This window comes from Martes martes, assembly GCF_963455335.1.
Source record: "Martes martes genome assembly, chromosome: 1".
NCBI lineage: Eukaryota > Metazoa > Chordata > Mammalia > Carnivora > Mustelidae > Martes > Martes martes.
In genome coordinates, this window is record NC_137888.1 from 119,520,730 (window position 1) to 119,546,094 (window position 25,365).

The 25,365-nt window shown below is 52.1% G+C and overlaps 1 protein-coding gene across 1 annotated transcript in view; it reads left to right on the plus strand.

Moving 5' to 3' along the window:
- The window catches only part of ADCY5 (adenylate cyclase 5), a gene marked incomplete at its 5' end in the record, with an annotated part of 147,012 nt that overhangs the window by 113,968 nt on the left and 7,679 nt on the right, over positions 1 to 25,365 (plus strand). Inside the window, 7 exons of the mRNA XM_080809387.1 lie at positions 445 to 542; positions 3,493 to 3,580; positions 15,254 to 15,370; positions 15,739 to 15,903; positions 18,742 to 18,917; positions 20,852 to 20,881; positions 22,236 to 22,368. Coding sequence (XP_080665513.1) covers positions 445 to 542; positions 3,493 to 3,580; positions 15,254 to 15,370; positions 15,739 to 15,903; positions 18,742 to 18,917; positions 20,852 to 20,881; positions 22,236 to 22,368 — 807 coding nt within the window. The remainder of the gene's footprint in view (positions 1 to 444; positions 543 to 3,492; positions 3,581 to 15,253; positions 15,371 to 15,738; positions 15,904 to 18,741; positions 18,918 to 20,851; positions 20,882 to 22,235; positions 22,369 to 25,365) is intronic.

The following is a 25,365-nucleotide window of genomic DNA, read 5'->3' on the forward strand; positions in this document are numbered from 1 at the left end:
CACAGCCTCGGTGGGCGCAGCTGGCTGGTGTCACGGGAGGAACTGGCCCTGGGGGGGGCGGGTGAGCTCTGTGATTTGGAGCAGGCCTCCTGTCCGCTCCTCTGCGAAGTGGCAGCTACACAGGTCCTGTTCCCGGGGCTCTTGCGAGGGTCTGCGAGGACACCACAGACGGGCGCGTGTCCTAGCCAGTAGCTGGTGCTCCGTGATTGGAGCCAGGATCATTATGAAGGACTCTCACGGTGACCCGACCCGCAGAAAGTGTCCGGTTTGACACAGTCCAGCTAGTGTCCCCACAGGCACCGCGTTACGTCGCTTCGAACGGGTTTCTTGAGCACGAGGGCTAGGGCAGGTTTCTCCCAGGTGTTGGGAGTGGGCTGTCAGCGTGTCTGGGCTGGGCGGGCCTGGAGCAGACTAGGCCCCCCTCACCCTGCACCCTCTTCTCAGTACTCCAAGCAGGTGGATGACCGATTTGGTGCCTACGTGGCCTGTGCCTCGCTTGTCTTCCTCTTCATCTGCTTTGTCCAAATCACCATCGTGCCCCAGTGAGTACTGTCCCCCTGGCTACAGGGCTCTGGGGGTGGGAACAGGGGTCATGGAGGAGAGCAGGGAGGGGGCGGGGGGTGCGCTTGTTCAGACAAGGAGAGCCTTCCGCTTGTGTCCTCGGAGGGACCGGGAAGCTGGGAGTCTGACTCCCCTGTGACAGGGCAGGAAGCCCTCCAGGCCTGCCTTGCTGCATGAGAGACTCCTTCTCGACACTTTATCCTTTATCATTTCGCCCCGTTGTCACCCACACCATGGTCGCCCTTAAATCACCCGAAGTATTCGCCAGGTTTGCTTCTGTATGACCTTTGGTTTTTGCAAAAACGTTAACACATCTTCAAATGATAAAGGTTTTCTGCTCCTCTGGGTATTTCAAAGAATGGATTTCTGGTTCTGACAGCTTTTCTCACAGATATGCCAGCACGCTTCCAAGGGCTGGCTGTGTCCCTGAGGGAGGCCTGTGGCCCCCAAGGGGACCACCCTGCTGTAGGCGGTGGGCTCTCGGAAATGAAGTCTTAGGTAAATCATCACAGAGTCACATGGAGACAAGGAAGAGAATTGCTTGTGTTATCTCTGTTATATGTGTGTGTGTGTGTTTGTGTGTATACACTGATATGTGCATGTATGCACGTAGCTACATGTTTGTGACTTTTGATTATGCAACATTGCAAACATACAGAAAAGCAAGGTAATTAATATTCTCAGCACCCATCCCCTGGATATAATTATTGTTGATGTTTTACCATTGTTTCATCTGTTTTTACTGATTATTTAAATTTTAGATGAAAGGACATTTTCCCCCTAAAAGCCCTTACCATATACCTATTTTCAGGGCATTTTCCTTCTTAACCACAATGCCCCACACACCAAACAAAATTAACCCCAGTTCTCTGCAATCATGTAACACCAATTTCACGTTCACATATCCAAAGTCATCTCCAAACAACTCCTGCCCTGAGTTTCTCATAGCCGGGATCTACTCGAGATCCCCTGGTTGTGTTTGGTTTTATCTCCTAAGTCCAGCTGAATCTAGGAGAGTCCCCTCACCCCAACACCTTCTACTTTTCATTTTGAAATAATTGTAGACTTACAGAAGCGCTACGGAGACAGTCTCCAGACATCCTTCATCTAGTTTTCCCTAACACGAACACTTCCGTGACAGTAGCCGAGGGTCAATGGCCAGAGATTAACCCGGAATGATGCTATTATCTGACTGACTGTAAACTAATTCCATCGGTGTTGCCCTAGTGGCATTTTTGTGTCCCAGCAGCCAGGTAGGATCCCACACTGGGTTTAGCTCTTTGTTCTCCGCAGTCCCATCTAATCTGTGACACTTACTCAGCCTTTGCTTATTTTTTGTGGCCTTGGAGCTTCTGATGAGAGGTGGCCGATTAATTTGTAGACTGTCTCCATGTGGGTTTGTCTGATGTGTTTTCACAGTTCGGTTGAGGTTATGCAGTTTGGGTGAGGATCCCACAGAAGTGGTATGTCCTCCTTAGTGCATGTTATCAGGAGGTACATGAGGCCTCCATACATCTTTTATTTGTAATGAGACACTGTTGCAGAGATAGCCCTTACATGTGTGTCTGCTGGGACTCTGTCTGGACCCCCCAGACACCAGCACCCAGCTCCACTCTGGTGGGTACCGCTAATGCCCATTGCCCCCCATGCTGAGCTCCTGCAGAGCTGGTGTGACTGTGGGTCCTTATTGACACAGGACCCCATTTTTTTCTATATGGAAATGGAGCTACAGGTATAAAGAAGAGACCCAGTCTTTCTGTCCCATTGCTGCTCCTGAGAGTCCAGTTAGCCTAGGTCCCTGTAACCCTGCCTCTGTGCCACTTGCTCTTTTGTTCCTGCAGTGTGGCTCATGGGCTGGGTTTCCCTCGGTCCCTGCTCTGCCTGCCATGGCTTCCTTCCCTGCCCGCTAAAGCTCCGAGCTGCCAAGGCATTGATGGAAGTCTTGCTCCAGCAGTCCTCTCTCTACAGAAGCATTAAAAGCTACTTTAAAGAGTTTTCTTTCCCTCTGAAGAGAGTTCTCTACCCTTGTTCTATTTGTTTAAGGCATCTAAGTGCTGGCTTCTGGGGGAGCCTGGAACAAAGACGCCCTTTGAATGCCTCTCTAGAGGTATTCGCCTGCCTTGTCAAGCCCTCTGTTTGCCTTTAACCTGCTAACAGCGCCTGGCACCTCCAGGCCACTCTCGCTCCCTACAAGGGAAAAGGGATTTCTGTGGCCTCCTGATATGACGGGGTGTACCTTAGCCAGCCCCTGCCCCAGGAGGGCCAGATGGAAAGTCACTGGCAGCTCTCCTGTCTGAGGATTCTGGCCTGTGGTGAACGATAAGGTCACCTGTGATCTGCCTCTGCAGGGATGGGGTAGGGGGAGGTCCTTGCATTTTCACGTTAAACTGGCAAGCTGAGTAGGACTTGTCATGGGACCTGGCAGGATACAGGGTTTGGACTCTGTCCCCCAAAGGGATACATCACCACTGTTTCTCAGAGTGTCTGCTTAGGCTGCTGACCAATGTGTTTTAAAAAATGATGGTCGTCTATCCCGTTTTCAGCCTTCATGGTTACTTACCTAGCCCTGAGTAACTGCCTGGAGGGAATAACCAGGTGACTTTTAAATGACTTTTTAAAATGGGTCCTTCCAAGCCAAATGAAGTGAGTCTCTGGATGGCTAAGATTTAGGCAAAATATGGAGTAGGTGACACTCACTTCTCCATTCAGCCCCCTTATGGCTTCTGTACCGTGCAGGGAGATGGCAAGAACGGGAGCCAGGCGATCGTGGAGGGGGTCCTGAATCAGTGCACAGGGCTGTGTAAGCCCCTTTCTCAGTGAGTCAGGGGCTGGAAGAGACTGGACAGTGGGTTCAGGGAGATGGAGCCATCTCTCCCTCTTTCCAGAGGCTTTCAGAGCCCCCAGAATTCCCCACCTCCTCTCTTTTTCCAGCTCCGTGTTCATGTTGAGTTTCTACCTGACCTGTTTCCTGCTGCTGACGTTGGTGGTATTTGTGTCCGTGATCTACTCCTGCGTGAAGGTGAGTCTGGCTGGCACCTGAGCCCTCTGTGACCTTCTTCCCTTCCTTTCCGGCCCGCTGATAGGAGCTCCTCCCAGGAGCCCAGGAGTCACACTTGGGATTGGGCTGCATGATGCTGGGGCACCCCTCTGGCTTGGCATCGGCAGTGACCTAGACCACAGGGAGTGCGTTGTTTGTGGAGACAGTGGTGGTAGTTATTCTCATCTGCCTTTGCCAACCTTGGCAACAAGAAGGTTGTGTCACTGCCTCTCCTGTCCGTCGGCTTGGTGTCAGGTGGGATGAAGGAAGAGCGTCTAGCACAAAGCCGTGGTCAGTAAACATTTGCTGGAATAGTGAGTATGGAAGAGACCTCTCTCAACACCCGCTTCAGTGCCCCCCATGTGCTTGGAATTGGCTTTGGAGGGGACCATAGGGATGATGGCTCTTGAGTCAGTCATCACAGAGATGAGGAGAGTGGCCCAGAGTGGTTCAGTGTTTCAGACAGAGCCACACAGTCAAGAATGTGGGCATGAGACCCTGTTCTCTGTTTTTCTCCCACATTTCCTCTTTCTCTTAGGCGTGCTGTGCCCCCCTCACCCCCCGTCCCAAGGCTGTGTCCTTCCGGGGGACCTGGTCACAAGCCATTCTGGTCTGTGGTGGAAGCCATTCACTTTCCCCTTTGCCTTGTCCACCAAGACTTTCCCTCATTTCCTTCCCTAGTGATTTAAGACTTCCCTCACAGGCCAGCCTAGTCCCAGAAAGCGCTCTGTCCCTAGGCGGGTATGAGCTCTTCCAGCTTCTGTGGAAACCATTTCTCTGCTCTTCTTTGCTGCTCACTTGGAGCCAAGCCCCAGGAAAGGTGGGGGGCAGTCTCCGCCATCATTCTCTACCTATACCTCCGCGGCCCCCGCGTTCTTCTTCTGGAGGGATTAGACCTTGGTCGCCTCCAAATTCCCCTTTCTCTCTCCACCCTCCAGGCAGGGTATTTCATTAGACTGGTAATTGTTTAATTATCTAATGGTCAAGGTCTTGGTGGACAAATGATCAGAACTGGAAGGCCCCCCTGGGAATCATCTGGAGCAGTGTAGGATTTAATCCTGATTTCCAGCCTTTCACCCGCTCCTTCCTCAAGGCTCTGTGTTCAGTCACACCTTGCCTTTTGGTCTTGCTGTTCTCATGCCTCCCCCCGCACCCCCCACCACCTGCTTTGTCCCAGGGCCCAGTTCCACTTTCTCCATCTCATGGCTGTAGAAGCATGTGGTACATTCACAACAGCCAAAAGGTAGAAACGACACAACTATCCATGGACAGGTGAATAAACAAAAATGGCATTTCTGTGAGGGAATGTTATCTACCCACGGAAGGCCGTGACGCTCTGACACACCCAACGACATGGACGCACCTTGAAAACATGCTGAGTGGAAGAGACCAGACCCGAAAGGACAGAGACTATAGGATTCCACTTATGGAATCTCTGGAATCTCTGAAACTCATAGAGACAGGGAGTAGACTAGATGGCCCTGGGGTTGAAGGAGCAGGGATGGGGAGCTACGGCTTCACGCATGCAGACTTTCTGTATGGAGTGATGGAAGGGTCTGGAACTAGAGCATTCCGGGAATGGAACCGTGACCGTTGCTTGACAGAGTGAAGAGAGTTAATGCCACTAAATCGTATGCTTAAAAATGGTTAAAATGCTAACTTGATGAAATATATGTTTTACCACAGTAAGTCGCCACAACCAGACAAAAACAAAAACAGAAACAGTACACCACAGCTAAAAAGGGCCTTTTAAACATTCTGTTTTGAATGTCCAGAAGAATCTTTTTTTCTTTTCAAGTTATAATCTGAGGCAAAGTCCTTGTCTGTTTGAGGTACCTAATTAGCTTATTCCAGTCAGAATCAAAGCTGTATGTGGTCTCTGATTTTAAAACTAGAACCTAGATTTCCCTCTTTCCTGTTAGCTGCTTTGGAAAGCCTCAGGTACCCTGATTTTGCTTGGTTTGGGTTTCCTGACTGACACGTATATCTGGGCGTAGGGGAAGAGGCGGGGAGGAAGTCTCATCTCCCACTTGCCCTGGCCATTTTGAGTTCATACTTTAGTCCGGTGAATTCTTTTTGCTACTCTTCAGGATTATTTATGAAAATCATTCCTGCCTCCTTGTGTCTCATTGAACCTATTTTGTAATCGGTGTCACATTCAATAAGTTTATTCTCAGTTCCTTTGTCCAGCCCACTGATTTTTCTGACAGTTCTGAGGAGGCCAGGGTCCCCTCAGGGGAGGAGGCTGGGGAAGGGAGTGCCTTCCTCCTGGCCCCACTCCATCCCTCGCCCCTCCACACACAGCCCCCCCTCAACCCGGGGAGGCTGCTGCTTCCATCTTACAGTATAGATCCTCTAAACAATTTATTTAGGAAAAAAGTGCTCCTGACTTATCAAGTCTTGCCCCCACTGATTTGGGCCAAGGGTCAAGTAGACTCGAACACCTGCCCTAAGGTCCTGCTGTGTCCTTTCCCCTCCACCCGCCCCCCCCTCACCTCTGATGCATCATCTCAGCATTTCTCCACTTTCTGGGAAGTAGACCCCAACCTGAGAAGTTGTTTGCAGTATGAATTCCTCTCCCATTTTGTTATCCTTTCCTCCTCCGTGCTGTGGACAAACTGTTGGCACACTAAGATGTGAAGAGTAATTCTCCTTTGGCCTCTGTGTCCCCATGGTGTGTGGCCCGTGGTGGAGCCCCGAGGGCGGACAGACTGAGAGTTGATTTTATCCCAAATTCTCAGGTATGGCCCCGACACTGACTAGACTGGAATTTTCCGTGTCATTCTGTTTTCCCTTTGAAAACATTTGCCCTTTGCTAGACCCCAGACATCTCTCATCTTCGTTCCATGGTTTTTCAGGAGTCACGGGTGGTGGCTTTGTGATGAGATACGACAGTTCCTAAATTACCTGCGGCCTGGGCTCAGCAGAACCATACCAGGCGGCTCTGTCAGCCACGGTGGCTTTCTCTGTTCCCTTTGTTCTCCCATGTCCCCAGCACAGCAGGGGCTTACTTGCTCAAATGTCCCTAGTTTACCCTTTTTGATGAGAGAACTGTGAAGAAAGTGTGGGCTGAGTTAGTTGAAACCAGCCCACTTTGTTGTCTTAGCTGTGTGTCGGGGAGCGCTGCCTGGGACCTTCCTGGGGGAAGGTGCCTGAAGCTCGCCACCCAGGGCTCTGATGGCCTTTTCGTCCTGGGCTTGTTTGATCTCCTGACAAGCGAGGCCCAGTTCACATTCACACCTAGATGTGGGGCTAACCTGGGGCCTTGGTCTCCTGGTCTCGTTGCCCCATTAGCTGCCCTTCAGGACCCTGCTGTCTCTGGGCTGCTTTGCCCTAAGGTTCCTCCCTCAAGCACTTCTTTTCTGGGGCCAGTCTGGACATCCGACATGTCACTCCTCCCTTCCCTCGGCATCCGTGCTGACCTGGGCACCAGAGCTGCTCATCCTAGAAAAAGCCATGCTAAATCCCTCCTTGTCATCACATGGGGTCTGCAGACTGGGAATCTCAAATTGGAAATGGCTGGAGTAGTGAAGCAGCCCAGACACCCACCTGAGGTTGGAATCCCTTTATGACAACCGTGCGAGGATGGGCTAGCCTCTGCTTGGTTACCTCCAGGGATGGTGAGCTCACTCATGTCTCCTGAGTATAGCCTTTTCCCTCTTTGGGCATCACTAACTGTTCCATCAACCTCCCTGTGGCTTCTGCCCCATCATCCAGTTTGGCAGCCCAGGCTTATGCTAGTTTTTGTTTTTGTTTTCTTTTTGTTTTTAAGATTTTATTTATTTTGAGAGAGAGCATGAGCAGAGAGAGAGAGAGAAGCAGACTGTCTGCTGAGTAGGGAGTCCCGCGCAGGACTTGATCCCAGGACCCTGGGATCTTGACCTGAGCCAAAAGGCACATGCTTAACTGACCGAGCCACCAAGGCACCCCTAGGCCTACTTCTGAGAGTGCCAGCATTTTTGCTACCACCACTCAGATACGTAGAAAGGGGTGACTCCCTCCTTTCCCCACATTCCAACCTGGACTCCCTGTCTTCACTGTGGCTCATTAGCACTTCCTTAATAGAAAGGCCAGACTCCTCTCCTGCATTTTGGGGCTGGAAGTAGATAGGCACAGAAGGAGGACTCGGTGCCATAGTTCTTGCAGTGTGTGTGTGTGTGTGTGTGTGCGCGCGGGTGCACACGCATGTGTACACGGGTACGTACATGTGTGTATTTAAATCTCCTTCTCCTCCAGGCTGCTGGCTCTCTCTTAGCTTGCCCCCAATGGACTTCTGGGCCCCAGCTGTCTGAGCTCCTGGGAACTGTGAGCAGAGCTGCATCTAGGCTCTGTGGGCTCTGTGCAGTCTCCAGAAACCTCTTCTCCCTCCCCGCAGCCTGAATGTCCTCACCAGGTCCCTCGCTGTGCCGGCTCTCCTTTCGACCCCCGCAGCCTGACCGCTGTCCCTGGTTTCTGAAATAGGGTCTGACTACACAGCAGTACCTCTTACCTCTTAGGTATCTTCTATCCTGGGAGGACTGGAGAACCTCCACACTCGTCTCCCACCAGCATGCTCAGGGTCCCACTCTGTTAGGGGGAGGGTGTCGTTGTGAGACTTGTGTTCCTTTGGGGATAGAGAACTCTTCACTTCAGGAGGCATATCTCAGGTTCCTCCCACGGCTTCTGAGTCTGGCAGTCTAGGGTCTGGATCCCAGCTCTGCCCCTTCGAGCTGTGTTTCCTAAGCCTCTAAGGTGGCTTTTATTACATCTGTCTTGCAGATGACAATGAGGAGGCTCCGAGGTGAGGCAGCCTTCCCAAAGCCTTGAGGCTAGGACGTGGTAGAGCTGGGGTTTAAACCCCAGTGCTTCATGACTGCCGAGCCCATAGTCCTTCTTCTTAAAGACACTGCCTTTGTTAATGTGTCCATTTAACCCCCGGGAGAGCAGTGGTATGGAGCTTGGTCAGCTTCTGCCTGCCTTGGCTGGCCTCTGAAGTTTCCATATCTTTTAAATAAAATTTTATGAGGTAGAAGCTACTGCTTTTTTAAATTGGTTTCTTGTCAGAAAGACAGTTTTCTTAAGATTTTTTCCATCAGATTTTTTAAAAAAGATTTTATTTATTAGAGAGAGAGCACAACTGGGGCTGGGGCCAGAGGGTGAGGGACAAGCACTCTCCCTGCTGAGCACAGAGGCTGACACGGGGCTTGATCCTGGGACCCTGACATCATGACCTGAGCCGAAGGCAGATGCTTAACTGACTGAGCCACCCAGGCATCCCCTCTCCCATCAGATTTCATCATTTTTTTCCATCTCTACACTACCCTGACCCCACATCATAGACAGGGAACTAGGGCCCCAGGCTCGCCATTGATTTGCCTGGAGGCTTTATGAGAGGCCAGGATCAAAACTACCCTTCACCCCAGTCATGATTTATTAATTATGTCCCCATTCCTGTTTTTTATGTTGAATTGATTTGAACTAATCAGACTGGGAAAGAACTGGTTTGGAATTTTTAAAAAATCAATCCTTTTTCTGAACTGTAATTGCGAGTGAGCAGGCATTGAACAATTGGTTTGCATGGGCACAATTATCCTGCTGTAAAGAAACGGTCTCCAGGGTCTTTGCGCAGCTGTGGTGCGTCCCTGTGAGAAGACGTGCCCTGGGTGAAGACTTTCACCATCCACACTGGGATTAGTGAAGACGGGATTTAGGGCAAACATATGGATGAAATCTCTGATCACAGGAGATGAGATACTCTATAAACCATTACCAGAGCAGGATGTCGAATCTTCTGGAGATTTCAAGACAGCAATTCCTGGGTTCCTGCCTGAGGTATTAAAGTTAAGAGCAGGTCTTTTTAAAGAGTGACGAGAGGGGTACCTGGGTTGCTTGGTCAGTTAAGTACCTGCCTTTGGCTCCAGTCATGATCCTAGGGTGCTGGGATCGAGCTCCGTGTCAGGCTCCCTGCTCAGCAGAGAGAGCGAGCCAGCTTCTCCCTCTGCCTGCCACTCTCCCTGCTTGTGCTGTCTTTCTCTGACAAGTAAATAAAATCTTTAAAAATAAATAAATTAATATAAAAGGGTGATGAGAAATCGGCTTGTAGCAACTCAATGCATGAAGTTAAAAATCGAACTTCTGCATGACCCAGCAATTGCACTGCTAGGTATTTATCCAAAGAATACAAACGTAGTGATTCAAAGGGGAACCTGTATCCCAATGTTTATCACAGCAATGTTCACAATAGCCAAACTATGGAAAGAGCCCAGATGTCCATCGACTAATGAATGGATAAAGAAGATGTGGAATATACACACAATGGAATATTACTTGGCCATCAAAAAGAATGAAATCTTGCCATTTGCAATGATGTAGATGAAACTAGAGGTCATTATGCTAAGTGAAATATGTCAGAGAAAAGACAAATACCATTTTTCACTCATATGTAGCATTTAAACAAAAGAGATGAACATAGGGGAAGGGAAGGAAGAACAAGATGAAAATGGAGAGGGAGGCAAACCATAAGAGATGCTGAACTCTAGGAAACAAATTGAGGGTTCCTGGAGGGGCGGGGGGTGGGGGGAAGGGATAATTGGGTAATGGGTATTAAGGAGGGCACTTGATGGAAGGACACCAGATGTTACATGAAACTAATGAATCACTAAATTCTACCTCCGAAACTAATAAAAATTAATTAAAATATATATATATATATAAACACCCCCCACCCACACACCACCCATCAACCGTTCATTAGATGTTAGAACTACATTCTGGATTCAGTGTAAAAAATAGCCTGCAGTTCTCCTCCTGACCTCTAGGTGGCTCCTGTGGGCTCCTGGTCCCACCATCACCAGGAAGCCCATGCGCTTAGCCTGTCCCCCCAGTGACCTTCGGCTAGCATCTACTTGTACCCTTCGATTGATAGGTAGAACTGAAACGATTTAAGTAACATGGGTTAAGAGGAGTACGACGGAATGGCAACATTTGAAGCAGACACAAACTGGGAACCATCTGTCGTACCTCAGGCTAGTGCCAGGACACTTTCCCCAGCTGTGAAACAAAAAATTCCTTTACTAGGAAACAAGGACTTTCATTCCTATTGGCAACAGAGCTCTTTAAAAAATGCAAATATTAACTAAATTTTCTGTTGAATTTCGCAGCTTACAAAGCACTTTAAAATGGATCATTTCATTGAGTCTTATAGCCCTCTTGGGAGAGAGATATCCCCCAGGTATCGATAAGAAAACTTGCGCTCAGAGCCCTTGATGCCTTCCCCAGGGTCCGACAGCTAGTCAGAGCTTGAGCAGGGTTTTTTAAGAAAGTGCTTTACTGAGCTACAATTCACATACAGAAGATTCACCTTGATAAAGGCAGATGAAGTTGTAATTGTTTTTAGTACATTCATGTAGTGATGCAAGGGAGCCCCAGACCTCTTAGTGGTCCCTTTTCCTTCCCTGCTCCGCACAGCCCCTGGCAGCCTCAAACTCTTTCTGTATGCATTTGCCTGAAATCTTACAATATGTGGTCTTTTGAGATTGTTTTCTTTCACTTAGCATAATACTTTCAGGGTTCACCCATGTCGTACCATGTGACAACATTTCATTCTGTTTTATGGCCAAATGATGTCCCATTGTGTGGCTGTGTCCCACTTTGTTCATCCCTCAGGGGATGGACATAGGAGTGGTTTCCACTTTCAGGCTATGATGAATAGTACTGCCAAGAACTTTTGTATACAAGCTCTTACGTGCACTTAGGTTTTCAGTTCTCTTGGGTAAATACCTAGGCGTATAGTTGTTGGGTCATCCGGTAACTGCTTATCGTTTTGAGGCACTGCCCACCTGTTTTTCAAAGCGGCTGTCCTGTTTTGCATTCCACCCAGCTTCTCTACATCCTAACGCTGGCACCAACACCTGACTCTTTGCGTATAGCCTTCTAGGGAATGTGAAGTGGTAGCTCCTCTTTTGGATTGCATTTCCCTGATGAATGACAAACATCCTTTGTGTGCTTCTTGGCCGTTTATATAGATTTTTTTGAGAAACAGCTATTCAAATCGTTGTTCCATTTTGAAATTGGGTTATTTGTCTTATTGTCGAGTCGTAAGAGCTCTTTGTATACAGTAAACCTTATCTAGGGTTTCACTTTCTGTGGTTTTAGTTCCTGGGGTCAGCTATGGTCTGGAAGCAGTAGACCTGTGGTCAGAAGGTCAGTGGGAACCTAACGCTACATCACAGTGCTGACGTCATTCCCCTTACCACATCCCATCATGCAGGCACTTTACCTCACATCACCAGCAGAAGAAGGGTGAATCCGGCAAAATATTTTGAGAGAGAGACCACAGTCACATAACTTTTATCACACTACATTGTTATAATTGTCCCATTTTATTAGTAGTTGTTGTTATTAAGCTCTTACTGTGCCTAATTTATAAATTAAGCTTTATCAGAAGTGTGTATGTAGAGGAAAAAGCATAGTATACATAATTTCAGGACTGTCTGCAATTTTAGGCATCTAGTGGGGGGTCTTGGAATAAGATGGATAAGAGGAGACCCTTGTATTCTGGTTACAAGACCCTCATTAGATATATGATTTGCAACAATTTTCTCCCATTTTCTGGGTTTCACTTTCTTTTTTAAATGCACATAATACAGAATTTTTCATGGTAACCTTTTCCAAATGTACGGTTGAGCAGCATGAAATGCATTCACATTGCTGTGCAAAGGTCAGCACCAGCCATTTCCAGAACTTCAACTTCCTAGACTGAAGCTTTAAACCCATTAAACCGTACCTCCCCATTCCGCCCTCACCCCTGGCAACCAGCATGCTACTGCAGTTCTATGACTTAGCGTACTCTAGGTATCTCATACAAGTGGAATCCTACAGCGGGATCCCTGTGTGGTGCCGTCGGGGAAGCATCCGACTTTTGGTTTCAGCTCAGGTGGTGATCTCAGGGTCAAGGGATCCAGCCCCGCATTGGGATCTGTGCTCAGTGCAGAATCTGCTTGAGATTTTCTCTCTCCCTCTCCCTCTGCCCCTTCCACTCGTGCTCGCTCAATCTCTCCCTCTCAAATAAACACATAAATCTTTTTGTAAAATATGGAATCCTATAGTACTTGTCATTTTGTGACTTCTTTCACTCCACCTGCTGTCTTCAAGGTGATGTCCACACTGTAGCAGGGCCCAGCATTCCATTCCTTGAGGCTGAATGATACTCCATTGGATGTATATTCCCCATTCGGTTTATCCATTCATCCATAGGTGGACACTTAGGTCTTCCACCTTTTGGCCATCGTGAGTTGTGAACACAAGTCCGCAAATAGGTGTACAAGCCTCTGCTTTCTATTCTTCTGGGTATATTTCCGGAAGTGGAATTGCAGGATCATACAGGAAGTCAATGTGTCGTTGGTTGAGCAACTGTTACACTGTTTTCCACATCAGCTGCCTCATTTTTTGTGCCCACCAGCAATGCATAGAGGTTCCAATTTTTCTGTAGCCTCGCCTTTTTTCACTTTCTTGTGGTGTTATTTGAAGCACAAAAATTTTTAAATTTTGATGACATCCAACTAATCTATTTTTTCTTTCTTTTTTCCTTCCCTTCCTTCTTTCCTTCCTTCCTCCCTTCTTCCCTCCGTTCGTTCATTCGTTCTTTGCTGTTGGTGTTCTAAGAAACCATTGCTCAACCCAAAGTCCCAAGGATTGGCTTGCATATTTTCTTCTATAAGTCCTGTAGTTTTACCCCTTGCATTTATGTCTCTGATCCATTTCAAGGTAATTTTTGTATGTGGTGTGAAGGAGGGGCCCAGCGCTATTCTTCTGCCTGTGGATATCCAGGTGCCTCCGCAACATTTGTTTAAAGGCTATTCTTCCCGCATCATGTCGGCAGCCTTGTCAAAATCAACTGATCAGAAATGTTAGGCATTGTTTCTGGATTCACTCTGTTCCTTTGAGTGGAATATTCTGTTCTCTGTGTCATTAAGCAGGATGTTCATTGAAGCTTATGCTCTCCAAATCACACATGGCTTTCCTTCTACCACAGAAGTGGCTTTAACCAGAGTGTCTTCTTTCTTACTCCAAAAGGAAGGGTATTTTCAGAATGCCACAGACTTGATGATACGTGAATATGGATGGGGGGCGCCCCTGTTGGAATCCAAGGTCTTCACTGGCCTGCGTAGAGTGTGAGGGTGGGAGACCTCTACCATTGCTGTGTGTGTCCTTCTCTGTGGTCCTCTCTCTCCTTCTGCTGAATAGGAGGTGGCCTTGTTGGAAGGCCGGAAGGGCATTTGGGTGGAAAAGATACACTGCTTCCCAACACGCATACCCAGCTCGAAGCCCAACCCCGAGGGGTGAGCAGGGCACTTACTTAATGGCAAGAACTGTAAAGGGTCTGAGATTTGGGTTCACCTTACTTGCAAGCTAGGAAGTGAACCTTACTATGTCATAGATGCTGGCAGGGGACGCAAGACTCCTGGGTCAGAGATGAAGGGGTCTGGGACTGCCAGCATGGCAGGCAGCAGGCACATCAGCATGTAACTGCCAGCTTCCCAAAGCCCCGTGGGGCAGGTGTGATGGGCCCACGTGGGTGCTCTGCATATAATGAGTGGGGGTCGCAACTGGGGAGCAGTAGACCAAGGTCCCCGTGCTGGCCAGCAGCAAACACCGTAGCACACAAGCCAGTCTCTTGCACAGTAGGAATGAGCAGTCACCTAGTGGTTACAGGGCGTCCTCTTGCCTGTTTAGCTGTCTGTGTGACCGTCCTGTCCATATCAGAGGAGGGATGAGCCTTGTAGTCTGGCCTCCTCAGCCAGAATGTGCATAGATGCTCAGGGCCCTGAGAGTCCTACAGATGGGGAGCCTGCAGAGAAGGGATGTGACTTGCTGAGGGCCGCACATGTCTAGAACCCTCCAGACTCCTGGTCCAGTACTTTTTCCACCCTCCTCTGCCCTTCCGGGTTCCCATAGGATACCTGGCCTTCATGTAGCAGATCAGCCTCAGCAGGAGGCACTGAGGTGGGAGGGGCAGGGGATGCCCAAGTCCACCCCTTTGTTTCTCTGTGTCTGCCAACATCTTTTTAAATTTAGGTTTCTTTGGAGATGAGGAGGGCATGGTGGACAAAGCCACCAATGTCAGATCTGGTGGAGTGGGTCATTTTATTACCAGAGCCGCAGGGGGTCTTTGAGTGGACATGCAGGTTGTCTAGTTGAAGGAAATGTAGGAAGGGTTAGGTGAGGAAGCAGGAGATCAGTGAGAGTCCTGGAAAAAAGGTTCACTGAACTCACTCATCCAGAGCCCCATCCTCCCGCTCACACCGTACTTTGCCCCCATCTCACAAGCCCGTCCCTCCCTCCAGACCCCAGGTCCTCTCCAAATCCTCAGACCCATGCTTCCTCCTGCCACCAAGCCTTCTGACCCTCCCTGGGAAAGTTCTGGGCCCCTTCAAGCCCCCCCAGCTGCCACCTCCCGCCCCTCCCTGACTGTAATCCTGACCAGCTCAGCTCACATGGTGCATTCCCGTGCTTTTTCCTGCACGCTATTGGGGTTAAGATAGCATCCTTCCTTCCATCAGGAAGCCCCCTGGGGTGAGGGTGGGGGTGGGGAGGAGGACGGGTTTCACCAACTCCCCTGTGGCAGTTTGCTGCCTCCCGCTGACTTCTGTTCTCTCGCTCTCTTCCCCGGGGCAGCTCTTCCCAGCCCCACTGCAGACCCTCTCCAGGAAGATCGTGAGGTCCAAGATGAACAGCACTCTGGTCGGCGTGTTCACCATCACCCTCGTGTTCCTGTCGGCTTTCGTCAACATGGTAGGCGGCTCCACCTCCCAGAACCTTCCCTGACTCTGTTGTTCTCCCTCACCCAGATTTCTTACTAGGGCTTCACCTCAGGTCCAGAATCAGATCTGACTCTGGAGCCTCTCACACAGGCTCTTGGTCCCTTGCCCGTGAGGCTGGCGGAACCAGAAGGACCCAGAGGCGTTCCCCAGGGAAGTTGATGAGCCCCAGCCCGGCAGACGGGCAGACCTTGTCTGCTCCTTGGCCTCTTCCAGGCTCCTCTCCCATCCCTGGTCTGCGGCAGGCTGCCCCTGAGTCCAGGGGGGCCGGGCCACCCCGTAGGAGGTGAGTCTTACTATGTCATGGACTCCGCGGCTCACCCGCCCCTCCCCTGTCCCCAGTTCACGTGTAACTCGGAGAACCTGCTGGGCTGCCTGGCGGACGAGCACAACATCAGCACCGGCCAGGTCAACGCGTGCCACGTGGTGGCATCGGCCTCCAACTACAGCCTGGGGGCCGAGCAGGGCTTCTGCCGCAGCCCGTGGCCCAGCTGCAACTTCCCTGAGGTAACAGGGGGTGGGGAAGTGGGGGAGTGGGGGGTTCTTGGGGCAGTTAGACACCCTCCCACCCCATCCCTCCCTGCCTTCTGCTGCTCCGAGGGAGGCAGGGCTCTCAAGCTTGCAGCCCTCCCAGAGACCTCCCTTCCCTAGGCTCTCGCTACCTGTGTCGGACCCCAGGGAGCAAGGCCTACCTTCTTAACCCAGTACTAGAACAGGAGGGCTGTCGTTTCCATAGTGTGCCAGGCACTGTGCCAAGTCCCTGACACGGCGTCACTCATTCAGTCCTCACAGCAACCCCATGACACAGACATGATGAATATCTTTTTTATACAGATGAAACTGAGGCCCAGAGAGGGTAAGTAACTTGCCCAGGGTCACACAGCTAATCAGTGATACATAGAGCCAGAGCTTTCACCCAGATCGTCTGGCTGTAGAATTCTTGGTCTCAACCTGAGGGCAGAGCTGTTTCTGGACCAGGAAACCAGAAACCAGACCTGTTTCTGCCAGGAGGGAAGCCAAGGAACCCCTTTTGCCGTCAAGGTCACCCAGTCTGAGTCTGGAGTTCAGTAGTTATTAGTGTATTCACATATGTGTGCGGTCATCAGCAGCATCGACTAATTAGAACAATTACATTGCCCCCAAGGAAATCATACCCCTAGGTTACTGGGTTTAAAAACCAGTGCTGAGAGTCCTTAGAGGGCAGCATGCATTAAGTGCCTATGGTATGCGAGGTGCTTTGTTCACCCTTCTCTTGGGGAGTGGTTTTGAGCAAGCAGCCGGGCCAGGCTTCCTGCCCAAGTTGTCCACTCCATGCACGGGGCCATGCCCACACCCCAGCTGCGTGCGGCCCCCACACAACCTGTGAGTTATTGCCCTTTCCTGGGGAAGGTCCAACCTTCCATCCTATTCCAGAAGGGCCCAGGACTGACAGAAAGGTCCAGAACTGCAGTGAGGGCCCCCTGGGCTGTCATGGTGCTGGCTTACCCTGCCCCTCACCCCGCCCCTCGCCCCGCCCGGGAAGGGGCAAGGGAAATTCAGAGGGGCAGGACTCTGCCAGTGTTCCTAGATGGGCTCTCCTCTCCCTCCTGCCCCGGGGTCTAGGCCAAGCCCTCCTCCTCCCCCCATGGAGCCCAGGCTCCACTCCTGCCTTTGTCTGCCACCCCCCCCCCACCCCCGCAGCTGCCTGAGCCCACAGGAGCCGCTGTTTGAGGGCCATCTGCGGAGGAGCAGAGGCTGTGTTTGATCTTGTACTTGCCCCTTGGTGATTGCTTCATGGAAGAAGCTGAGGAATGGGGGAAGGGGGTGGTGGCAGGTTTTTCTTGCTCATTCTTTGTGGGAGATGGTTGGTCCCTGCCTCCAGGCCTCACCAGTCCCACCAGTTTCACTCACACTGATCCCAGGCTTTGCTGACTACAGAGCTCTCTGGCTCCCTGGACCCCACAGTGTTCCGACTCAGCAACTCCTCACAGACTCCGAGGCCCTTCAGGACACCTACTTTAAGCCTTGGCCTCCTGGTTGTCTGGCTCGGAGTCTGCATGGGAACCCAGGCCGGCCCTGGATGATCGCTCCCCTGCTCCCAAGGACCGGATTATGATCCTTGGGGCTGGATTATCTGAGCGAGCCTCCCTGCTCCTTCCTCTGCCCCTGTTCCAGATAGTGGCTTGAGGCTGCTCCCTCCCGTTGCCAGTCACCAGGAGTCCTCTACAGCCCCTCTCTGGGTTCCAGAAGGCCCGGGGAGGCAAAGGTCCAACCTGGGAGTGCCTTCCACTGCCATTTGGCCACCAGCCCATGGTGGGCAGAGGAAGCGAACAGTGACACCCAAAGTCTGACTCAGAAGTAGTGATGCTAAATTTAAAAGAAATAACAAGGGATGCCTGGGTGGCCCACTCAGTTAGCGTCTGCCTTTGGCTCAGGTCATGATCCCGGAGTCCTGGGATCGTGCCCCGTGTTGGGTTCCCTGCTCAGTGGGGAGTCTGCTTCTCCCTCTCCATCTGCCTCTCTCCCTTGCTAATAATAATGATGCTGACGTGTCTAGGATTAGCCTCAGGGGATGACAGCAGGAAGGAACCACTGAGATCTGTGGTTCAGCTCCTCCGCTATCTGAGAAAGAAACTGAAGCTCAAAGGACCTCCCTAAAGTAAATCGTATAGGACTACAGTCCCTCATCTGAAGGCTTCCAGATGAAATACGTTTTGAATTTCAGAATTTTTTGGAGTTCAAAAGGGCATGTCACACCCCCGGTGTAGTCTGAGCAGCCCCTGCCAATGACATACAGTAGCACCTCTGCAGCAAGACGTGTGCATCGTCACAGGAGGCAGGATGAAGATGTTAATTAGCAGCACACCGGCTGGAGTGGTTTTTCCACCAGATAAGGCCAGCTCAGTACTGCCACCCTATCAGTCCTGAAACACTTTCCGTTTTCAGAACTTTGGGTTTAAAGTTGCAGATCAGGGGCTGGGGCGCCTGGGCTCCCCACAGTTACTGAGGGTGCCAGGCATAAGCCACCGGGTGGTTTCAGCTCATGGAACCGTCTCAGTGAGCCCATGACACATGAGCTTTTGCAGATGGGGAAACTGAGGCTTCGAAAGGTTGAATAATAAATGGCCAAAGTCACACAGACAGTCCATAATAAATCAGGAGTAAGACTCAGGTCTGTGGGAGCCTGAAGCCCAGCTCCTGGTTCCTAACCCGGGCCCTTTCTCTACCTTCCAAGTCTGCAGCAGCAGAAATGCCCTCAGAGCAGGCTGGGCCTGTGGCCAGCTCAGACTGGGGGGGATGCTGGAGGGTGGGTGGGCTGGGGGAGGTGGGGCCGGGGTGCTGAAGCTAGCCGCCCTCTCTCCGCAGTACTTCACCTACAGCGTGCTGCTCAGCCTGCTGGCCTGCTCCGTGTTCCTGCAGATCAGCTGCATCGGGAAGCTGGTGCTCATGCTGGCCATTGAGCTCACATACGTGCTCATCGTCGAGGTGCCCCGCGTCACACTCTTTGACAATGCTGACCTGCTGGTCACCGCCAATGCCATGTAGGTGGCACCCCTCCCCCCATGCCTGACTGGGTCTGGAGCATTGCTGAGAGGCCGGAAGAGTGGGTGGCTGGGAGCCTGGGGTGCAGGGGCCTTGCAAGGGCAGTGTTCTGTTCCTCCCCAGCTGACTGCCTGGGCAAAGCACCTCAGTGTCTTGTTTCCCTCCTTCCCTTCCCCAGTATGAGGGGTGGCCTCAGGGTGACTGGGTCCTGCTGTCCTTCTGCTTCCAGTTTGCTACTCAGTCCTGCCCTCAGGACTCAGTGAATTGTTCCTCATTTGTTCAGGGCAACCTCTGATGAGCTGTTTTCACTTAACTGCATCTACCTGTGGCACCTCGGGCCCAGGGAGGGGTCAAGACTCAACAGAGCTGAATAGCAAGGTCTGTGGGAGCAGAAAAACAGCCTTTGTTGTTCTTGGGCTCTGTGTCCTGCTTCGAGCTAGGCACTGGGACATGCATTATCCCTTTTCATCCTCAAAGCAACCCAGCCAAGTAGACAGGGCTTCCATGGATGGTTGGGTAGTTTGTGCACTGCTCAAAGGCTCCTAGTTATGACGGTGAGTCATTAGGTCTCACATCTAGGTAGCAGGCTTGAGAGTTGTACCCCAGGCTGCCTAGCTCCCAGTAAAATGGGAATCCTATCCATAGTAGTAAAATGTTCGTTAAGTGCTTGATGTCAATATGCTTCTGTTCCCATCACCCCAGTACACACACACACACACACACACACACACACACACCAGGAAATGCAAAAAATTTTCTGTGTGCCCTGAGAAAATGCAGCAAACTGTGTTTTCTCCAAGTTATAGGAAGGGATCCATTCAATCTTCTATCCATTCATCTGAAGGTATTTATTGAGGGCCTCCCATGTTCCAGGCACTCAGCCAGTGGCAGAACAGTCATAGATAAAATAGGCCATGACTCCAGTGTCAGAAATGTCACTTTCTAGTGAAGAGAGTGTCACCTGAGCAAAGGAAGGTATAATGAAGGGTCTAAGATCCAAGGACACCCTTCTCAGGGGCTGTGTGGAGCTGTGGGCAGACAGCCAGGAGACACAGTAGCTCCAGGAACGGGGCAGCCTGCGGTTCTGTGAGGACCAGGGGAGGGAGGAGGTCCAGGCTTTTCTACTTTCCAGTCAGGGCAGGAGCTGGGAGTTTGGCCTCCTCTTTCTTATGTGCTCCTTCCCCCACCCCCAGCCTCTTTTCTCCTCCTGCTGGAGCAGTAGCAGAGAACAGAGAGAGGTCTTTTCTGGTTTGGGAGACACTGGCTTGGCTCTAGGGCAGCTCTGTCCAATAGATTAATCATGCAAGCCATGTACATTATTTAAAATTTTCTAGTAGCTCTATTAAAAAAGCAAAACATGAAATTTTAATCTTTGTATTTAACCAATATATTCAAAATATTATTTTAATACATAGTCAATATAAAATTATGAATGAAACTTACTACATCTTTTCCCACACTAATTCTTCAAAATCTAGTAGCTCTTTTATACTTCCGGAACATTGTAATTTTAGCCACGTGGGAAGGCTCAAGAGCCACATGTGGCTGTGGTAGCCACACCGGACAGCACAGGGGTCATGTTTCTCTTCCTCTGGATGTGGCAAAGTGCTGGGGTGGGAGGTGGGCTGGCTTCTGCCCAGGTCGATATGCTGGGGGGCCCCAAGTAACAGCTGGCGATTTGTGGTCATGGTGACCAGATGCTAGCTGGGGCTGGGCTTTCTGCAAGCCTCCCATCCTGAAAGTATCCTTGGATCCAGAAAAGTGCTGGGGGTGGGGGATGAAGGAGCAACAGTAGTAGCAGTGGGCATGGGGCAGCAGAGCTAGGAGTGGGGGCATGGCAGTGTGAGGGGGGCCGAGCAGGGTAGCAGTGGGCGTGGAGACTGCCGATGCAGAAGAGCAGCCCCAAATGGCCCTCCCCACTTCCTGTTCACAGAGACTTCAACAACAACGGGACCTCCCAGTGGTGAGTGGATTTGCTCCTCCAAGTTCCATACAGTCCCTCCCTGCCCTTGGTGCCGAGCAGCTAGAGTCCAAATGCCCAGGGCCCAGGAGAGAAGGCAGTGGTGCCCCGCGGGGAGGGGACCTTGGCGGCAAGGTGGGCAGTGACGGAGGAGGCTGGAGGGGGCCAGGAAACCCTTTCCTCACTGGGTACCAAGGGGGCCTCCATGGGTAGATGCCCTTCTTGGATGATTCCCACCACCCTGAGGTGGTCTGCAGACTCAGAAGCTGGGTCATCCAGACCCACAGACCATCCCACATTCCATCAAGCTCTTCCCCAGGAGCATGTGTGAGATCCCAGGCACAAGAGAACGGGAGCTGGTGACCTCACCCCCCCCCCCCCCGCCCGCCCCTGCCCCCGCTCCCGCTCTGGAAGACAGGAGCCAAGGCAAGGCCTGTGGGGCTTGTAGGGTAAGCCCCGCCGTGGGGCGGCTGCTGGGTAGGGAGTCTGCAGCATTCAAGGTTTGGGCTCTTTGCTGGGACAGGGAGCAGGGTTTGGGAGAGCTGCTTGGTTTTGTGTGGGGGTTTTTGTTTGTTTGGGGTGTTTTTGAGAGAGAGCATGTGCACATGCATGTGGGAGGGGAGGGGCAGGGGGAGAGGGAGAGAGTCTTAAGCAGAGACTCCACACCCAGCATGGAGTCTGACGCCGGGATCAGTCTCACCACCCTGAGACTAAGCCCTAAGCTGAAATCAAGAGTCAGCCGTTTGACTGAGCCAGCCTGGTGCCCTGGGATAGCTGCTTTTATTAAGAGTACTTACTAATAATATTAGCAGGAATGTAATTAGCCATTATTAGCTACTGGTTTTGGAGTTCCTACTGTTTGTCAGGTGCTACACAAGGAATTTTTTATGCAGTATCTTTAATTCTTAGATGTGGGTGTCGTTACCCCATTTTACATATTAGGAAACTAAGGTTCAGAGAGGTTAAGAGACTTGCCCAGAGCTGGTCAGTATGGCCTGCCTGGCTCCCTTGTTACTGTGCCCACGGGCCCTATCTTGTCCACTGGGCGAGACTGGGGATGTACATACTGCCTTTTACCAGGGCGTCACTGATCCCCTCATGTGACCAGAGAACTTTCCCAGCCTGGGGGAAATGGGGGCATCAGGAAAGGAGTCATGACTGCTGAGCTGCTGGTGGGAGCAGGACAGCAGTCTGGGGCTGAGATGGGCTGCCAGCCAAGAAGGGTTCCTGGAAGAGGCCCTACGTCAGGAAAAACTTGAGCAGGAGTGTGAGGAGGAGGGGGCGTAGCGGGAGGAAGAGAAAAGCAGGGGCCTCAGAGCCCACCATGAAGCACCGGGGCATCTCCCTCGGCCCGCAGCCCCGAGCATGCGACCAAGGTGGCGCTGAAGGTGGTGACGCCCATCATCATCTCGGTGTTTGTGCTGGCCCTGTACCTGCATGCCCAGCAAGTGGAGTCCACCGCCCGCCTGGACTTCCTCTGGAAACTGCAGGTGGGTGGCCCTGGGGCTGGGCTGGGGAAGCATCCACACCTCACAGCACTTTGTGAGTGAACGGAATCATCACCTGGGCTGGCTGGGCCTTAGCTCTGCACTGCTGGGGTGTCCTGCTCAGGCCTCACCCCCCTCAACTAGTGCCCCAGGTCCCGGCAGCTCTGCTCCCTGCTTTCGGGAGTCCAGGGGCAGAACCCCAGAGCTTATTCCAAACACACCCACCTTGGTAGTGCTGGGACTTTGATGGATCACAAATCCTGAGCAGGCCCTACTGTGTGCATCCAGGGGCAGGGACAGGGCATGGCCAGCTCCAGTCTGCGGTGTGGGCAGCAAGGTCTCAGGAGGGGGAAAGGAAGGAGTAGCAGGAGGTAAGTATGGGGATGCTGCTGAGCAGGGCTTGAAGTAACCAGAACTGGCTTGAAGGCCCTTCCAGGGGAGAATGGATAGAAGGGGCATCAAAGACCATTGATAGGAAGTTTAGGCAGGTGGCTGTGCCCTCCCCCTGGAGAGAGGTGGCCCAGGCCGGGACAGAGGCAGTGTGTCCCGCATTCCACCCTCCAGGCTTTGTGCCTGCACCCTGATGGTGTCCACGTGGAGGAGGGCATGCCACTGGGCCACATGCAGGATAAGGCTCCAGGTGCTCGCAGGAGACCCAGTTGCTGTCGTCACCTGCTAGGTGGCCTCAGAAGTTCCAGGGAGGGCGCCCAAGGGCATTCATGGTGAGAAAGCCGTCTTCCCCGTGGGCAGCCTCAGACCTGTTATCCCAGCCCAGTCTCTGCCTCCCCTGGCCTGGCCTCCATTTCCAGACCCCTTCTCTGGCTCACCTGCGACCCACTTAGGCCTCCTCCATCCTCAGCTTCTTACTAACGCTGAGACTCAAGTCTTCGGGCTGCAGCAGGAGGTCCCGAGTTTTTGTTAAAGATGGGGAAACCAGTTGCCCCTGCCGCTGGATGTGTTGCATGAGGTTGGCTGAGGTCCCCGCTGAGCCGATGCCCTGAAGTTGGAGGGAACCTGTTTTGCATGTGGCATGCCCCTGGGCAGCCCTGGGTTGGGAGGGACCTGGGAGACCTCCAGGGTGAGGCTCTGCCTTCTTGGCTCACATTGCCGCCTCCCTGCCTTCTTTTGGCTCCCAGCCCTCTCCTTCGGGGAATCTCCCCAGAGGTTCCAGCTCTCTCCTAGGGGCTAATGAGACCCCAGGGTACCTAGGGCTGATGTCTGTCCACTTCTCCGCACACACACACACCCAACCTCCTGCATGAGCCCCAAGGAAGTCCCCTGCCCCCAAGATGGTTGCTATTGTGCAGCTCAGTTGTGCTGTAGAGACCTTGAGAAAGGGGTGGAAGCAAGGGAAGGGTGAACCTGCCATTCAGCCTGCCTGTGACCTGCTGCCCTGTCAGCCTCACCCCATGTCTGCCCAGCTCCTGAGTGCACAGGGTCAAGGTGAAGCTGCCTGCCAGGGCTGAGCAGAGCAGCCTGAGGCTTCCTCACAACCCCACCCCAGAGCTCAGGCAACAGCAGCTCCTCTCCCATTTTGAGAATAATTAAGAAGGCCTGTGCACAGATGTATGGGGGTGATTGGGAGTGAGCGTGTCTCCACCTGCCAGGGGTGTCGGCCTTTCTCCACTGAACCCCTGCAACAGGCTCAGGATGCTTACACATCCCTCCATCTCCTGTCCCCATCCAGGACTTTTGGGAGGGGGAACAACATGCCAATAAGCAAAAACTTGAACACAGGCTTTTGGGATGGGTGAGTGATAATCCATTGCCCCATCCCTAGTCTAATCCAGAAGCCAGTTTTGCTGTTGGATCTTTGGTCCTGGTGGGTGGGTGTGGTGCTGACAGGAAGATGGGGAAGCCTGCGATCCTTAGCTTCCCTGAAGCATCTGCAGGAGGCATCAAGCCTGCTCCTGGGTGGACCACTGGGTCTCAGTTCTTGGGAGAGCCCAGTCTTGTCCCTCTCCCACAGCACTGACCTTATTAGGCTCAGCAGGGGGGTCTGTGGGGCCCTGAGTCTTCCTTCCCCGCCAGAGCCCAATCCTAGAAGCAGCTGGCTATGTTGGGAGCTGTCTCAGGGCAAACTTGTCCGGATGTGGCAGGAGTCCCTGGTCGGGGCTTGGCCTCTGTTCCCAGCAGTCGCCATGCTCCCTGGGTCCCAACCCCAGCCTCCACCACCACCTGCCTGACACCGGGCAGATGTACGAGGGAAGGGTGCGTGTTGTGTTTCTGCCACCTGCGGGGCTGATCAAAGGAGCTGTGTTCTCAGCAGGCAGTAGGGCTGGAGGCAGGCCGAGCATTTGCGGGGGCAGATGGAGCAACTGGGCCTCCTCCGTGAGAATTACAGCGATCCCCACTTCGCCCTGTTCCCTCTGGCACACAGGTTTCAGAGCTAGGAGCAGGTGGCCCCCGTTTCTGAGGATGGGGGCAGTCAAAGATCCCACCTCACAGGAGCAAAGGTCACATGGGTTAGAAGAGAGCTGATGCCCATTGGGCCCATCTGGCGTCTCAGGGTCCAGTAACTTCCTTAGGCATGGCCCCCATTCTCAAGGCCATGTTTCCAGGGACTCTGGGCGTGATGGGTCCTCTCACCTAAGGCACAGGGCTACGTGAGGCCTCTGAGCCTCAGGGCCCCTAAGCTTTCTGCCACAGCTGCTGGATGCAGGTCCTGTGCCTTTGGCTGGGTGTGCCAGCTCTTTCCCCACAAGCAGCCACCATCCACCGGGAGAGTCACGGAAATTGTCCTGTCTTGTGGAGATTATTGTTGCTGCCAAATAGACCTCCACATGTAGTTAGGGAAGGCCCAAGCAGGCTGCCTAGATCTTTTCAGTGGCCCTGCTACTTATCCTTCACCTGCCTATTTTACCGACATGGTGACTCCCAGTTAAAAGGGCCATTTTGTTTGCCATCGAGGGGGAGGAAGGCAGGAGACTACACTCGTACCTCCTGTGTCACATGGCTCCTTGCACACCTTGCTGCATGACTGTCTCTGCGTTTCAGCCT